At 35.1% G+C, this 18,823-nt stretch overlaps 1 protein-coding gene across 1 annotated transcript in view; it reads right to left on the bottom strand.

The window, feature by feature from the left end:
• mgl (low-density lipoprotein receptor-related protein megalin) overlaps positions 1-18,823 on the bottom strand; it is a 156,960-nt gene that overhangs the window by 36,387 nt on the left and 101,750 nt on the right. Inside the window, exons 34-43 of the mRNA XM_069829941.1 lie at positions 18,104-18,314; positions 17,568-17,828; positions 12,955-13,138; positions 12,483-12,664; positions 10,847-11,070; positions 8,104-8,327; positions 6,312-6,523; positions 4,971-5,157; positions 1,805-2,027; positions 146-481 (exon numbers count right to left, since the gene is read on the bottom strand). Coding sequence (XP_069686042.1) covers positions 146-481; positions 1,805-2,027; positions 4,971-5,157; positions 6,312-6,523; positions 8,104-8,327; positions 10,847-11,070; positions 12,483-12,664; positions 12,955-13,138; positions 17,568-17,828; positions 18,104-18,314 — 2,244 coding nt within the window. The remainder of the gene's footprint in view (positions 1-145; positions 482-1,804; positions 2,028-4,970; positions 5,158-6,311; positions 6,524-8,103; positions 8,328-10,846; positions 11,071-12,482; positions 12,665-12,954; positions 13,139-17,567; positions 17,829-18,103; positions 18,315-18,823) is intronic.

Genomic DNA, 18,823 nt, shown 5'->3' with positions numbered 1-18,823 from the left:
AGTATACACCGAAGCAAATATGATACCGCACCTAATAGCATTGAACTCTAAACCTTCAACACATTCTCCTGTAAAATGTTGTCTTTGTGGTTGACGACTACATCATATGCTAAAACTGTAAATAGAGAAGTTGATTTTTACACACCTGAATATTGTCTTTGCGCTGACATCACAGAAATACATGCGTCCATCTCTATAATCGAAGTCAAGAGCCACCACGTTCATGAGGTCCTGGTGGATGAGGGAGTACACAGAGGCGTCCAGGGACATGTTGCGCACGTAGTACTTGTTTGTGAATACGAGCCAGGGCTGGGTCTTGTCTCGGCGCTTGCATGTATGCTCATCAGTTGCCCGTTCGTAGAACTCCTCGTTACATTTGCAATAGTACGAGCCTGGCGTGTTGGAACAGTACTGCGAACACACGCCAGGTGTCTCCACACATTCATCAATGTCGACACAAGCTTTCCCATCCTCCAGCAGCCTGGAACAACGAACATGGTTCAGATTATAAATCAGGAATTAAAACTGCTACGATACAAATCTGACTCTTCTGAGTCAAGACGACAAGGCTGTATCAAGAATTTCAAGTTGTACGCAACATACTGAGTTTCTTTCATGAAATTGTTTTAGAAAATTTATTTATTCCTTGATAATGTGTGTGGAAAAATGCATATGTTGTTGTTGTTATTATTATTATTATTATTATTTCCTATACAAATATTATACATTCCAATCTTCAACAGAGGAAATTCTCTTCAAAACATGTGACTGGTACTCAGTCAATAAATTGGTATTAAATTGTAACAAAACTAACATAATTCAATTTAAATCCTGTGCAAATTCAACCTCGCAAACTTCTAGCGCAATAATTAACAACAGATCCCTATTAGAAACAACAACAACAACCAAATTTCTTGGCTTAAAAATCGATAATGTGTTAAAATGGAAAAATCATATTAAAGAAATTACCCCCAAACTAAATTCAGCTTCTTTTGCTATTAGATCTATGCAAAATATAGTAAATATCAATACCTTAAAAACAATATACTTCGCATACTTCCACTTGGTAATGAGTTTTGGAATAATATTCTGGGGAAATTCCACAGATAGTAACAGTATATTTCTATTACAAAAAAGAGTAATTAGAATAATAGTAGGTGCAAAATCTAGGGAATCTTGTAGGACTATTTTCAAAAAACTACAAATAATGCCCATGGCTTGTCAGTATATCTTTTCATTAATAATCTTCCTCGTATGTAATCGTGAAAACTTTGTAACTAATTCAACAATTCATAGCATAAATACACGTCAAAAAATGACTTTCATACTCCATCGGCAAGTCTATCGTGCTATCAAAAAGGAGTGCGTTATATGGCAGTAAAAATGTTTAATAGCCTCCCTATCGATATAAGAAATGAAACTCAAAACATAAGATTATTTAGCGCCAAATTAAAGAAGCACCTAATTTCTCACGCCTTCTATTCTATAGGTGAATTCATGACATTCAATAACGCTTCATGAAATTGATACTAAAACTATGTGTTGCACTAGTAGACTATATTGTAAATCTCGTCTGTATATATTTCATCTAGACTGTGACTATAAATTAAGACTTTATAATAGTATTAAGTTTTTTGACTTGTTCCATATTCTAGCTCTAAGCAATGTATGAATACCATGGAATGTTAATAAATACAATACAATACAATACAATATACCGTACATTGTTGTTCTTTAGTCAACTGTCCGAAGACAGCTCTGACCACTCTTAAAAGAGAACAGTTGAATGCAAAGCATAACTTACTTGTAGCCCTGGTTGCACTCGCAGTAGTAGCCAGTCAGAGTGTCGACGCACTTGTGTCCACACTGATGCACCTCCACTTTGGAGCACTCGTCCACGTTGCAGTGCAGAGGCTCGTCGCTGTCATCAGTGCAGTCAGACACTTTGTTGCACACCAGCTGGTTGTCGATGCACTGTCCGTTGTTACACATGAATTGGCCTTGTGCGCACTGAGGTTTTTCTTTTTCTGGAAAAGTGTATTGAGTTAACAATAAGCTATTGCTATGCATTACTACTTTATGTTCTAGACCATGACTTAGTAAGCAAAAAAGTTTATTTAGAAAGAGAAACAGTCAGAACCTATATTAAGGTAAAATCCTGTAAATCTCCTGTTATCCAACTTTTGAAATCGAACCAATTTGAAATCAGTACACTATTACGAGTCGAGGTCAATTTTCATCAATGATATTAAACCTCAGTGTAAAAGACTAATTTTCCGACAATATATACCGTAATGGTGCTTTACCTTCCACTAAAGTAAGTTTATTTTTCTAGGAATTCTAACTAGTTAAGAGTTACAGAAAAGGCATATTATATTGTGTTCTTAATTCCTCACAACTAATTTCACTGAGAAATATTGAAATATCGGGTTGATTGTTTTAGCTTGTTGCAAATCAGAATATGTGGTGAAACACGTAGAGATAAATATACACATAGAAAATTATTACTGGAATTGTTTCTAATATAGATCTGTTACTGCGACTCCAATAGTTAATTTGCTTCTTTTTTCATATTTTATTTAGTTCAAAATTAAATCGAACCACGGATATTCGGGATCCCAAACAGATTCCTTTTCATAACTGTACTTTGTAAAGAATATACAATGAAACCTCTCCTTATGGACACCTCCAAGATACGGACACTCCTCATATTCGGACAGATTTTTATGTCCCAACTGAAATAATATAAAAATGATAAATTTAACTCTCGTTTACGAACACTCTCAGAATCGGACACGGACAGCTGTTTCACAGTTCTAAAGCTTGCTTTACCTCCTGACTGCGGACAAAACTTAGATTTCAAGACCTAATGTGTTACAGAAATGGAAAATTTAGTTTTGAGAACTGTAAAGAAATTCCTTAAAATGAAAGAAGACGATAAAGGTCTTGCAGGCTACCACTAGCCCAGCTTCTGAAAAAGCGGGTGGATAAACAGAGTCATAAAATTTAACCTGCCTGATGGGTCCAAGGTTTCCGCGATCGTGAAATTGTATTCGACACATGATAGGGTTAATAGGATTATTCTCTTCACTTCAATCAGTTGTTCTCTTTCGAGAGACATGGCACCTGAATGTAAGTTGAAAACTGTAAATTACAGTACTGCATAACTATAAACCTAGAATAAAATTGCATGGCACAGTACTGTATTTTCCTTTTTCGGTCTTATCTACTGTAGTTTAATGTTGCAAAGAATTTACTGTAGTGCTGTATACTGCATTCAGAATTAAACTACAGTAATACATTTCATTTAAAGTGTGAAGGGATACATAATGCATATTATAAATTTACAGTTAGATTGAGGAACCTCCCTCCCAATAAAGGACACCTCCCAGATGCGGACAGATTGTTACGTCCCTTCGATGTCCGTAAATGAGAGATTTCACTGTATACAGTAGTATGTTAAATTAGTTCGTTTATATGATGGAGGAGATTAAACCTGGACGGCCTTCAGAGACCAGGAGCAGCAGGAATGACGCGTCGCCGTCCAGGCAGTGTCGGTTCTAACGTGGCAAGTGCAGCATGCCCAGTGAATATAACAATGAAATGTTCCTACTAGCCTTATGGACCCAGGAGGAGGAGAAAGAGGGGGAGGAGGAAATGCGAGAGGTTAGAATGTGGGTCCACGTGATCAATACCAAAAGATCTGGTTTTGATGAACATTATTACCTTTTCCAGATCTCTTGAGAGACAGATTTTACAAAGTCTCAAGAAAAATTTTACAAATTCTTGGCTCAAATGCCAAGCACAGCAAGTGCTCTTCAGTTCAAACAATGATACAGTGACAATTTATAGATCACCACGTGGTTAGCTATCCTGGCTGTTTCCTGAAGACGTGAGAATGTTCTGCATAAAATATTGCTGCTTCTTGCTCCTTCCCTCTTCTGCCCACTAAGGCAATGCAAGGTGCCACGACTCCTCAAATCTCAAGACTTCTTTGAAAAAGGCGTTTGCTATCCCTTGCTTATAGTTTATTCACAAGAGAAAAATTTTCTCCGAGTCTTACCTTGCCATGACTTGTCTCTAGTGGCTATCCAGCTTAAAATTAACAGTTTTCGTACTGACAACAATCCAGCAGAAAAGCAGTTTTCCTGCTAGAGGCGCTTATTTTATTCTTAACAATAGCAACAGCTTTTATAGGTTATGTTCTCCCCTGAGGGCAAATATCATTTTGAGGAGCAACTGTAATTACAAATCTACTATCAGCAATCCCATATTTAGGTACTTACTTAGTACCGGAGTTAGTTTCAGGTTTTAATGTTGAGTATAGAAGTGGTGGTTTTGCATTATTTTTTTTGGCTGAATATGCTAATATTTTGTTTATGAGAATATTATTTTGTATTATTTTTTTAGGTAGTGATATCAATTCTGTATTTTTTACTTTAAGCTCTCTTTTATTTTATATTTATTTGAGTTCGTGGTACGATAGCGCTCTATAAGACAGTTGGGACCCATATAGTGGCTAGTCAATAAAAAATTTTAATTCCGCATACACGTCAGAGAAGTTGTTGAAACTTCAGAGCTAACACCTGCGTAACACTAGCATTCTACTACTCCAGCATTTCGCGAATAATAGCTACACGACAGCCAGTTCTTTTACAGTATCCATCTGGTCTCTTAGACAAGAAGTTTCATCTGCACCCACGTAGGTACAATCGAGGTAAGCACCCTTGCCAATTCAACTATCTTGGAATGGTGCATCCAGAAAGTATCTGGAATCGATAGCGAAGTGTGAAGGAGTGACCCAACCATAAGCACCCCCAGCAGGAACATAGTGCGTCTGACATGTAAAACTATTCCTCCCTATCTCGCCCATTATCCCTGAGCCGTTGTAAACAAACCAATTTAACATCCTGTGCATAAAACAAGGATATTCTAATTAATACCACTGATTTATTGAAATTTAAACTCACTAGCACATCCAACTTCATCTGAGTTGTCACCACAGTCATCTTCCCCGTCGCAGCGATATGTAGTTCGGATGCACTTGAAGTTCTGGCAGGTGAATTCTGCACTGCTGCAAGTCTTGTATTGAGAGTTGCAGAACTTGCCTTCGTCAGTGCCGTCACCGCAGTCATTGTCATGATCACACATCCAGCCCTGAACGTACACAATCAATATTACTCTTTGTTACATTGGTGAACATTTTTCTGCTGTTGATAATAAAGAGAAAATGCATTGTATATATGAAGTCATACACACAATTAGCTTCAAATAAAACACAAAACATTTCAATGTAACATCATATTCAGCATGTTTTGGTATTAGATCTATGCAAAAGATAGTAAATATCAAAACCTTAAAAACAATATACTTTGCATACTTCCACTTGGTAATGAGTTTTGGAATAATATTCTGGGGAAATTCCACAGATAGTAACAATATATTTCTATTACAAAAAAGAGTAATTAGAATAATAGTAGGTGCCAAATCTAGGGAATTGTGTAGGACTATTTAAAAAAAAACTATAAATAATGCCCATGGTTTGTCAGTATATCTTTTCATTAATAATCTTCCTCGTATGTAATCGTGAAAACTTTGTAACTAATTCAACAGTTCATAGCATAAATACACGTCAAAAAATGACTTTCATACTCCATCGGCAAGTCTATCGTGCTACCAAAAAGGAGTGCATTATATGGCAGTAAAAATGTTTAATAGCCTCCCTATCGATATAAAAAATTAAACTCAAAACATGAGATTATTTAGGGCCAAATTAAAGAAGTACCTAATTTCTCACGCCTTCTATTCTGTAGGTGAATTCATGACATTCAATAACGCTTCATGAAATTGATACTAAAACTTTGTGTTGTACTAGTAGACTATATTGTAAATCTCGTCTGTATATATTTCATCTAGACTGTGACTATAAATTAAGACTTTATAATAGTATTAAGTTTTTTGACTTGTTCCATATTCTAGCTGTAAGCATGTATGAATACCATGGAATGTTAATAAATAGAATACAATACAATACATAATGATTCAGTGACACTTTCATTTCAGATCAGATGCTTTATACTTCAAGTTCAAGGGCTAGGATGAGTCGAAGAAAGGAAGAAGATCGGGACAGGGAAGGTTTGGTGAAGCAGACAAATACTTATGATTAATAACTTACTTATTTAGGAGTTAAATAAGTGAAGGATTAGAACATCCCATACCATCACGGGCCTTGCATAAAATAGAACGATAGCATTTCGACAAGACACAGGAATATAAGATATTACAAGAAAGCCGAAGAAAATGGTCCTTACCCTGTTTATACAGCGACCATTGTCGCATTTGAATTGGTCTTCAGCACAAGGGGCTGGCGAGGCACACTTGTGCAAGGTGGTGTTCTCGTCGGCCCCGTCCACGCAGTCTGGGTCGCCATCACACAGCCACTTGCGAGGGATGCACTGAGCTCGATTCCACTTCTTGTTTTCTGTGCACGTGAATTCTGTCTCCTCGTCGCACTTTCGATCATCTGCAAATATTTACAGAATTACCAATATAAATGAATGAATGAATGAATAAATAAATAAGTAAATAAGTAAGTAAATAAATAAGTAAGTAAATAAGTAAGTAAATAAGTAATTAAATAAGTAAATAAGTAATTAAATAAATAAATAAATAAGTAAGTAAATAAGTAAGTAAATAAGTAAGTAAATAAGTAATTAAATAAGTAAGTAAATAAGTAATTGAATAGGTAAGTAAATAAGTAATTAAATAAGTAAGTAAATAAGTAAGTAAATAAGTAAGTAAATAAATAAGTAAGTAAGTAAGTAAATAAGTAAGTAAGTAAGTAAATAAGTAAGTAAGTAAATAAGTAAGTAAATAAGTAAGTAAGTAAATAAGTAAGTAAGTAAATAAGTAAGTAAATAAGTAAGTAAGTAAATGAGTAAGTAAGTAAATGAGTAAGTAAGTAAATGAGTAAGTAAGTAAATAAGTAAGTAAATAAGTAAGTAAGTAAATGAGTAAGTAAGTAAATAAGTAAGTAAGTAAATGAGTAAGTAAATAAGTAAGTAAGTAAATAAGTAAGTAAGGAAATAAGTAAGTAAGTAAATAAGTAAGTAAATAAATAAGTAAATAAATAAATAAACTGAACAGATTTGGGGCCACAGCTGTGAAGTTACATTTACAATCATATTAATTAAAATATTTCATTCAGTATTCAGTACATCTGAAAGTATAATACACATATTTATTTTCTTCTTTACTTGATTATTCTAAGGACCCTGTATCAACTACTAAGTTATTTAGAGTTGATGGAATTTGTGATAGTGAGATGGTATTTGGCGAGATGAGGCTGAGGATTCGCCATAGATTACCCGACATTCGCCTTACAGTTGGGGAAAACCTCAGGAAAAACCCAACCAGGTAATGAGCTCAAGCAGGAATCGAACCCATGCCTGAGCGCAACTCCAGATCAGCAGACAAACGTGCTACTGCCTCAGCTACGCTGGTGACTAATACACATCTTAAAGAGAGGCATTTTTAAAATTATGTTTAATTCTCGGTCTTTAAATGTACTACCCAATGAGACATGGAATTTATTCTTTTTAGCCTCATTTTTTATATTACAGAGAATGTGGATTTTACTTCTGCATTAGACTGACACCATACTTCAATCCTTTTGGTATTATATTTGCTTCTTTGTCTCATTATATGGTTCTTTTCAATATTAAATTTGGCTCTGATTGACTGGAAAAAAAAACAACTCTCGTGAAATAACAACAACTGAATAGACTACAGTGGACTTTATGTTGTCAGCAAACAGCTGGATACATTAAGAAGATTGATTAAAATTATGTTTCGGTAAAAATGTTACGTTGTAACATATTTTAGAATTTGCTGACTGATATTTTAGTTAGTTTTGTCAGAAAATAACTTAGATGTGGACAGCTACCTTTTAGAAACGACATAGTGTTCTGAAAAAAGAAAATATTTGGAGTGCAAGGTACGAATTTTTCTGGAAAAATTGGCTTCAGCATTAGATTATTTATTACATTAAGTCTGAAGACTCCAGTCGTTGGAGAATAAATTTAAAACCAGAGCACAACTTACTGCATTGATGCCGTTCGTCCTCATCCGAGTTGTCCAGGCAGTCGTTGTCTCCATCGCAGATGTAGATGCGGGGAATGCAGTTGCCATTGTCGCACGTGAACAGATCTCCAAAGCATGTTCGGCCTTCTGACTTGCAGTACTCCGGCGGTTCATCAGAACCATCGCCACAGTCATCGTCGCCATCACAGTACCAGGTTGCTGGAATGCATCGGTGGTTGGGACACCTGTACATAACATGATACACCGTCAGTACTATAGAGTCAAAGGTTATGACATTAACACTTAACAGTTAACCTAATCTTCAGTGTGGTTATTACTTATTAGAAGTCAGTAAGTGATCATTATCGCAAACTATAATTCATGATAATTAAATATTAATTTATATATATTTATTTAAACTTCACTATCAACAGAAGCAAGCTTCCAATTACAGGTGGCTTACATTGATACATACACAAAATACATAATAGGAAAAAACAAAACAAGCAATACAAACGAAAGCAAGAAAGATACATAATACAGTTGATGCCAGAATATAATATTGCAGTTAATATTAGTTCCAAATGTCGATAAAATAATGCAAAATTATTTCAAAATTAGAGTCAAAAACCTTATAATACACTTATTCATAATTTAAATATCTAAGGAAATACAATTCTTTTTAATATCGTATGAAATTTGTCAACTGTTAAACTGAAAGCTAATTGAGAATCACAGTTTAAAGACAGAGAGTTAAGTATTACACATAATAAACAATGGAGAGTTCTTGAAGAAAACAGTTCTAGGAATGGGAATAACAAAAGGTTGCCTATGACGTAATTCTGTTCTTTTTACATTGAACTGAAGGAATTTAAGAATATCACAATTATTCAATATACTGCTAACAGTCTTATAGAGTAAAATTTGGATATTTATTATTCGTCTAGATTTTAAAGTTTCATAATTAAATTAAAAAAGTAACTGATTATATGAAATTTGCTTTTCATAAGATGACACGTGATGTTTTTTTAAAATATAAGTAATGTAAAAATCTTCTCTGTATCCTTTCTATTTGCATCTGATGGGACTGGAACTGAGGTGACCATATAATAGACGTATACTCTAGATTACTCCTGTTACTAAATCTACGAATTACTCTGTGAAAAGATTTATTAAATCTACATACTTAGACATCAACAAACAAAATTTGATAACATAATCTCAAGGGAAGAAATGGAACTCTCTGCATCAAAATACACAGTTAATTCCCGATTTACCACGAAAATCGTCTGTAGCTGCATTTAGATTGGCAACAGGCCATGATTGTTTGGCCAAACACCTGCACAGAATTGGAATATATCAGTCCCCTAACTGCCCATTGTGCAACTCAAACCAAGAAATGGATTCGGAACACCTTAAAATCTGTGCTTCAGTGGCTGGCCATGATAATATCTTTGAAAAATATTGGAGTGCAAGAGGTCATATGACTTTATTGTCAAATGCCTGGCATTAGAAAACAACAACAACTTATGTGTAAAATAAATACCCAAATCCTTAAATGATTCTACTCTAAGTAATTTCACACCATTAATTTCATACGAATTTTGAGCAATTATCTTATTTTTAGAATAAGTCATAAAGCAACATTTATTAGGATTTAACAGAAAGAAAATTGTCAATATTCCATCTATATAGTCTGTCCAAATAATATTGTAGATGTAATCTTCATCTTATGATGTTTGGGTGACGTATATACGTCCGTTGATGTGACATATTAATGAATTAAATACTATTATAGTCACAATCATTAATATGTCACATCAACGGACGTATATACGTCATCCAAACATCGTAAGATGAAGATTACATTTGTAAAGTTTCTTTCCAGCCCTAAGCAGTGCTGACTAAGATCAGACGCTATGGACAGTACTCGCTGGGCTGCAGATCCGGAGCTGCGTTCGGGCTTGGGTTGGATCCCCCTTTGGACTTTGGTTTCTTCGGAGGTTTTCCCCAGCCGTGGGACTGAAGCCGGATGGTCTATGGCGAGTCCTTGGCATCAACCCCTTTGATTTGATTACCCCCTTTGATTTGATTACCTGGTTGGGTTTTTCCGAGGTTTCCCCCACCGAAAAGGCAAATGCCGGATAATATTTTGGCGAATCCTCGGACCTCATCTCATCTCACTATATCTCGCCAAAATGTAAAAAAAATGTTAAAAAATTGTACAAAATTGTAAAAATTGTAGAAAATTACTAAATTGTAAAACTATAAAAATTTGTAAAAATTGTAATTAAAAAATTGTAATTGTAATATTGTAAAATGTTGACATGTTCCACATCTTAAAGCTTCATTGCTCATGTAAGATCTATGGAATAAAATAAATGAATGAATGAATGAGTATAACAGAGTCGCCAGTATGAAAGGATAATTCCGAGCCTTTGGCGTGAGATGAACTCGATAGCTCAGTGGTAGAGCGCCTGACCGGAGACCAGGAAGTCGCAGGTTCGATATCCGCTCGAGGTTGTGAAATTTTTCTTTCATACCATGGCATGATTGTGACTATAATAGTATTTAATTCATTAATATTGTAGATCTAAAGCTTCACTACTGAAAGAAGAAGAAGAAGAAGAAGAAGAAGAATGTAAACACTCACAAAATAAAAAAAGATTTTAATTAAAAAAAAAAGAACTGTATTGTAATATCTTGCTGTGATTGGAGATATATGTCTGCAGAAAGGAAATTCAACCCGTTGCCAAGTTGTTACCTGAAGCTGTTTTGAGGACAGGTCCGCTGGGCACAATGCAGCGGGTCCTCATCGCTGTTGTCACCGCAGTCGTTGTCTCCATCACACAGCCAGTATGGTTCTACACAGATGTTTGTCTTTTCGCACTTGAGATGGTTCACTGGGCAGGATGTGTTGCGTGGACAGCGATCATGAGTCTCATCAGAAGTCACGTTGTCTTTACAATCGTTGACGCCATTACAGACCTTAGAAATACCACAGAACTGGTTAACATCTCGAATACTTTACGACTGAAGTAGAAAGTTACGATTCTCTGCAATTTTCCAGCATACGCGGACTTGTAACAGACACTGACACTAAATTAACCTGTTCATCTTAAGGAAGTCACAGATGGAGCAAACAGAGTCATGATTAGATCATGTCTGAGTTGAAAAATACAAGAATGATTCTTTATACCGTGCATGTTGATAATATACTACAGAATCTCCTATTTATAAATCACCTCGGTTAGTCATATGGGGATAGAACACTCGTAGGAAAGCAACTATTGGGTGGTGGTAATGTATATGGACAACAGAAAATTAAATAAAATCATTACTTCGTTTAGATGAATTCTGAAAATGCCCTCCATTGCAATCCAGATACAATAATTGGCACTCCTGGAGTAAGTTCTGGGACACTCTTAGATATAATCCTAGCTAATGCAACCCAAATATTTTTTATGCTCGACCATGCCGAAATGTAGTAATTATACACCTGGTAGTAGCCCTTTAATGGACCTCATTAAAGTACACCTATTCATTAAAGTTCAGGTGTTCCACCAATCAGAAAATACCATTGTAGCAATATGAAAGCGCAAGTATCGATTATTCTCGGATATGCAATAGAAAGACAACTAGTTCTGTTACTCTAATAATTAGCGTTAATTGCAAATAATATTCAAATAAATTCAATTTGTCATCTCGTTTTTCAATGTCTAATTCAATTTCAAGGTTATATCAAGATTAATGTTTATTTTACTCTCTAGATTATATCAAGGTCAATGTCGACATTTGTTTCTCGGAAAAAATCAATACTTTCGCGTCTGCACACATCTCACAATTTACGAGGTATTGCACAAGGTCAGTTCCGCTCCTCAGTCAGATAAGAATAACATGAATACTTATGAATAATTTCATAATAATTTCGTATGAAAATTATGAAACTCACTTGCGCTCGTTTCATAAACATACTCGCGTCTTAATTACTACCATTATAGGCTCATTGCATAATGTACTATTACATGATACTGGATGTCCATGAAACATCGTTCTACATTTTTTTATGGCTTTTATGTTTTACATAACAGTTAGAAATAAATATCTACACTGTTCTAAATTGTACCAAACAATACTATAGGCCTACTGTAGGATACTGCACAACTACAGAGACTGACGACTTCCAACACGAATCACTGGAGCCAAGTGATGTATTATTCACTGACTATCATATTATCACCTATAATCTAGCAAATTACACCTCTCCTCCCACCAATAGAAGCAAACAACAGGCAGAGATAGTGGGGCGACTTATAAATAAGAAATTCTGTGTGCATTACACAGTATCCAATTACTGTGCGTCATTTAGAGTACAAGGAGCTAACACAAAATTTACCAACCTGTGACATAGGAATGCAGCGGTGATTGGCACATGTGAATTCTCCTTTGGCACAAGGAGGGTAATTACATTCCAACTCATCTGAACCATCTCGGCAATCATTTTCATGATCACATTTCCACGATTTAAATATACACCTTCCATTAGCACATCTGAACTCATTTGGACTACAAGAATGGAAAGCTGCAAATGAAGAAAATTCCACTGTATCATAATATTCATAGGCAGTGTTTGAAATGTCAATTTATATTGTATAATGACGTATTGAAATTATTTCGTTAATTATATCTATAATAGAACAAAATGGCTGTTCTTAATGGAGGACAGGAATGAAGCAGGTTGAAAGAGGTCGATTTTGTTATTGTTCCATGAACTGCTTCTGGAGAAACTAAAATTATTTGAAAGCTTGTTCATAATTGAGGATATTACGTTGTTAACATTAGTTCACATTAAGCTTCAATTCCGGTACTCACTGCAGTATTGCTCGTCCTCATCACTGTTGTCCCCGCAGTCGTCGTCCCCGTCACACGCCCACATGCGTGAGATGCACTTGCCATTGCGACAGTAAAATTTGTTAGCTTCACACGACAAGTTCTTGGCAACACACATTCGGTTTTCATTTACCAGTTTCATCGTGTCGTTGCACCTGCATTCAGCCTGTAGTAATGAGACATTTTTAAAACTTACATAAATCTCAACATGTTATCTTTCACAAAGTTTAATGTAGTACTGGTTCATGAATTATTTAGTGACATTCGAAGTTATACAGTAGATACATATGGCAGAATTGTGGAAACATTTTCAAAATACTTTAAATATTGCAAATTGTTTTGCTTCATATGAATACCTACTATATTGAAAGTGTCAGGAATCTTCTATTTCACATCAATAAATTTAAGAATGCAGTTATATTGTCAGACTCCAAAGCACCTATTCTATCAATAGTCTCTAAACATACACCTTCATCTCAAACAGCAGAAATAACTAAAATGCTCTCTCAATTAATATCACTCAATAAAAGAATTGTATTCCAATGGATACCATCCCATTGTGGAATCCTGGGAAACGAGAATGTGGATGCTTTAGCAAAGAAGGGCAGCACTGCTACTTACAGACCTGTTACTAAATCTACGTATTACTCTATGAAAAGATTTATTAAATCTACATACTTAGACTTCAACAAACAAAATTTGATAACACAATCTCAAGGGAAAAAATGGAACTCTCTGCATCAAAATCCACAGTTAATTCCCGATTTACCACGAAAATCGTCTGTAGCTGCATTTAGATTGGCAACAGGCCATGATTGTTTGGCCAAACACTTGCATAGAATTGGAATATATCAGTCCCCTAACTGCCCATTGTGCAGCTCAAACCAAGAAATGGATTCGGAACACCTCAAATCTGTGCTTCAGTGGTTGACCATGATAATATCTTTGAAAAATATTGGAGTGCAAGAGATCAAATGACTTTATTGTCAAATGCCTGGCATTAGAAAACAACAACAACAACAACAACAACATACCTACTACATTAGTAGGTTCTTTCTAGGTACCGGTAAATATGGATGAAAATTTTACCGAATAATCACAGTCACTTTCAAAATAGCCTGTATCAGTATTTGCTTGAAGCAAATATGAACAAAATTACCGTCTTACATATAGATTCTTTCAAAATAAAAATAAAACGGAATAAGCTGTATCTGCAAAGTTTAATCATTAATCAATTTGGTATGAACTTTTTGAGTGTTTGCACCAAGAAGGCCAAGATAAAGAGAAAAGAGATAGCCATTATTTCTGAACTACCAGTATGTATCTACTTAACATCAGAGATTGCTGAAAAAGAGGGAACATATCTGCTGAATCAACTGCCGAGAGATATTCTTCTGAAAATTATCTGTACAGTCCTGGAGAACAGTTGTTTGTAACAGATCCAACAGTTAGGTTCACTCTTTTTCTCGACTTTCCTGGTGATGGAGCTGATACATAGCTCCAGAATGTTGGAGAACTTCACATCTCTGTGGCGTAAAAAATATTAAAACACGTCGAACATCATGAAAGTCTAAAAAAATTATAATTATTAATCTATTTACTGAATACATGTTTGAAATTACAAATTTTTTAACGTATTACAGAAATATTATCTGATTATTCATTCAAATAACTTTACAGAAATATAATATTTTAGTGACCATCATATTCTCAACCTTAAGTTCCTAACATTGAAACAATAAAATAATTTTGGTATGGCCTAATATTAATCAAGGGTTTCAATTTTCAAGAACTAAATATCAAATTAACAGTAAACCTAATCAGCAAAGTTAAGGTTATGGTGCTCTGCAATAACAAGCTATGTGTAAGAAGTGGGTGTTTGGCAGTAAGTAATCAATCAATCAATCTTCTTAATGTATCCTGCTGTAACGTTGTTTTCATTAACAAAGAAATACCTTTGCAAATCTGCGTTTTTGACATTTGAATTAGTATTAATGATAGTTTATATGTATAAGTTTCATGTATTATTCGTCAAAATCTCGTTATTGAATTAGTTATTTTGATACATTAATTGTGGCAACTATACCGTGGTATGTGTACATAATAATAATAATAATAATAATAATAATAATAATAATAATAATAATAATAATAATAATAATAATAATAATAATAATAATAATAATATTTATTTCATTCAAAAGACTGTACATTGCAGCATAGGAAAATGTCATGTTAAAAAAAACATTTAAATACTAAAAAATTATTTACAAGTAAGCAATATGTTCATAAATATATATATATATATATATATATATGTTCATAAATATATATATATATATATATATATATATATATATATATATATATATATATTGATGTACCGAAGTACATATGATATTTCCATGCAGATATTCTGCGTCATCACATGATGAAAGAGTGATGGAGCGGAGAAAAATTCTCTCCGGCGCCGGGATTTGAACCCGGGTTTTCAGCTCTACGTGCTGATGCTTTATCCACTAAGCCACGCCGGATACAATCCCGACGCCGTTTAGAATCGTCTCAGATTAAGTTCCAACTCTGGGGTTCCCTCTGGTGGCCGCCCTCTACACTACGTCATAGATGTCTATGAACGCAGGACCGAAGTCCATACATGTGTTGAGGTGCACTCAGATGAGTGACTGATTGGCCGGGATCCGACGGTATGGGCGCCATCTTAAATCACAAAGTGATTTATTACGCATATCATATATATATATATATATATATATATATATATATATTGATGTACCGAAGTACATATGATATTTCCATGCAGATATTCTGCGTCATCACATGATGAAAGAGTGATGGAGCGGAGAAAAATTCTCTCCGGCGCCGGGATTTGAACCCGGGTTTTCAGCTCTACGTGCTGATGCTTTATCCACTAAGCCACGCCGGATACAATCCCGACGCCGTTTAGAATCGTCTCAGATTAAGCTCCAACTCTGGGGTTCCCTCTGGTGGCCGCCCTCTACACTACGTCATAGATGTCTATGAACGCAGGACCGAAGTCCATACATGTGTTGAGGTGCACTCAGATGAATGACTGATTGGCCGGGATCCGACGGTATGGGCGCCGTGGATGCTTAGTGGATAAAGCATCAGCACGTAGAGCTGAAAACCCGGGTTCAAATCCCGGCGCCGGAGAGAATTTTTCTCCGCTCCATCACTCTTTCATAATATGTTGATAAGTTACATACAAGGAAACAATCACATTTTATAATATCGTATAGACAATTCTCCTTAAAGGGTATACAGCTGTATAGAGTTAAAATACTCACCAATATTATATAGTGACCAGTCTTATCTGATGCTTTTCCAATTCACTGCGGGCTAAAGCAGGGAGATGCACTATCACCTTTACTTTTTAACTTCGCTCTAGAATATGCCATTAGGAAAGTTTAGGATAACAGAGAGGGTTTGGAATTGAACGGGTTACATCAGCTGCTTGTCTATGCGGATGACCTGAATATGTTAGGAGAAAATCCACAAACGATTAGGGAAAACGCGGAAATTCTAGTTGAAGCACGGCAAGTAAAGCGATAGGGTTGGAAGTAAATCTCGAAAAGACTAAGTATATGATTATGTCTCGTGACCAGAATATTGTACGAAATGGAACTATAAAAGTTGGAGATTTATCCTTCGATGAGGTGGAAAAATTCAAATATCTTGGAGCAACAGTAACAAATAGAAATGACACTCGGGAGGAAATTAAACTCAGAATAAATACGGGAAATGCCTGTTATTATTCAGCTGAGAAGCTTTTGTCTTCTAGTCTGCTGTCAAAAAATCTGAAAGTTAGAATTTATGAAACAGTTATATGGTTGTGAAACTTGGACTCTCACTTTGAGAGAGGAACAGAAATTAAGGGTGTTTGAGAATAAGGTTCTTAGGAAAATATTTGGGGCTAAGAGGGATGAAGTTACAGGAGAATGGAGAAAGTTACACAACACAGAGCTGCACGCATTGTATTCTTCACCTGACGTAATTAGGAACATTAAATCCAGACGTTTGAGATGGACAGGGCATGTAGCACGTATGGGCGAATTCAGAAATGCATATAGAGTGTTAGTTGGGAGACCGGAGGTAAAAAGGCCTTTGGGGAGGCCGAGACGTAGATGGGAAGATAATATTAAAATGGATTTGAGGGAGGTGGAATCTGATGATAGAGACTGGATTAATCTTGCTCAGGATAGGGACCAATGGCGGGCTTATGTGAGGGCGACAATGAACCTCTGGGTTCCTTAAAAGCCATTAAGTAAGTAAGCCTATTAATTTATTTTTAATTTCTTTCTTAAAAAGGTTCAAGCTTAAATGTCTAATATTGTCGGGTAAAACTTTTTACAAATCTCTACAAAGCTGCTACTGGTAGTAGTGTAGTTACATTGTCCTTTTCTTAAATCATTTTTATGCCTTGTAGAATAGCTATGCACTGAGCTATTTGTAGTGAAATTATTAATATTTGTTTAAACAACTTAAAATATACAAAGACGGTAAAGTTAAAAAGCCTTGTTATTGCAGAGCACCCCTCAATTGCATATGTTGAGACTTACCGTGCCATTTGGTCCTGGGTGGCAGGATTGTGCGCAGCCACCATTATTAATGTGACACGGATTAGCCTGACATTTTTGCCTGAGACTTGAGAAAACATGAATATCTCTTGGCGAGTCTTCCAGTCGTTTCACCATTTCCATCATGTTGGCACCAGTGTGTTTCTCAGCTCTGTACACCCCTCGCAGTTGCAGATCCGTCCAGTACATATAGTTACCGTACACGGTAATTGCAAATGGGTAGATGGTTGCAGATATCAGCACCTATGGCAAGGAACAAATTAAAATCATGCCATGTTTTATAATATAAGATATACTGTATTTGTTATAAAATTATACAACATTAAACGCACCAAGTAAATTTAATAGATTTGAAAGTTACTGCATTTTTGTTGAAATATTTTCATACTTCCTAGACTGACAATGCTACCATTGTAAAAATAAACAATTTTCTTATCGTCTAGACTTATTATTTACGTACAGCAAAGGTTTTTGGTAGAAGAAAGATGTGAAACAAGCCTATATAAAATATTATTTACTTCTCTGTTCGATCCATTGAGTGTAGATCTCTCGATTTTCTCCCTCACAGCATCTGTCCAGTATAACATTCTGTCTTCATAGTCAATAGCTAGACCACTTGGCTGAGATAGGTCTTTGTCTACAATAGCCTTTTTGAGAGAACCTGCCATTGTTGTCCTGAATATTCTTCCTGATGTTCCAAAACGTCCCCAGTCTGTGTAGTACAATGATCTGTGATCGATACAAACAATTATTACTACTTTTGTACAATATAATGATCTCAAACATTTAATATTTAAGTATTTTACAACAACAGCATTTCATACTCTGCTCCTCCGATTTTGAACAATGTCAACTTTGCACTAAAAACTGGAATGTTCAATCAGAAAATCTATTATAATTTAAGTTAAAAGCAGTGTTTTGAATAAATATTAATTTTACATTTTACTTTTTCATATGAAATATCCAGATAATTCACACACGGTATAAAATATAAATCAATCTTCTTAATGTATCCAGCTGTTTGCTGATAACATAAGGTCCACTGTAGTCTTTTCAGTTCTTGTTTTTCATGAGAAATGAGAAGTATTTTGAACAGTGTTCATTATAGATGCCTGTTGCTAGTAGCCAGAGTTGGGGTGTAGTCAATATATACTGCAGAGCTGTGTTTTCTGCAACTGGTACTGTACTGATGATTTTAATTTACTTCTTTTGTGGTTTATGGATGGACAATATAAAAG

The sequence above is a fragment of the Periplaneta americana genome, chromosome 7, assembly GCF_040183065.1.
Source record: "Periplaneta americana isolate PAMFEO1 chromosome 7, P.americana_PAMFEO1_priV1, whole genome shotgun sequence".
Classification (NCBI taxonomy): Eukaryota; Metazoa; Arthropoda; class Insecta; order Blattodea; family Blattidae; genus Periplaneta; species Periplaneta americana.
The sequence above is the reverse complement of the archived record's forward strand: the minus strand, read 5'-3'. Positions and strand labels throughout refer to the sequence as shown.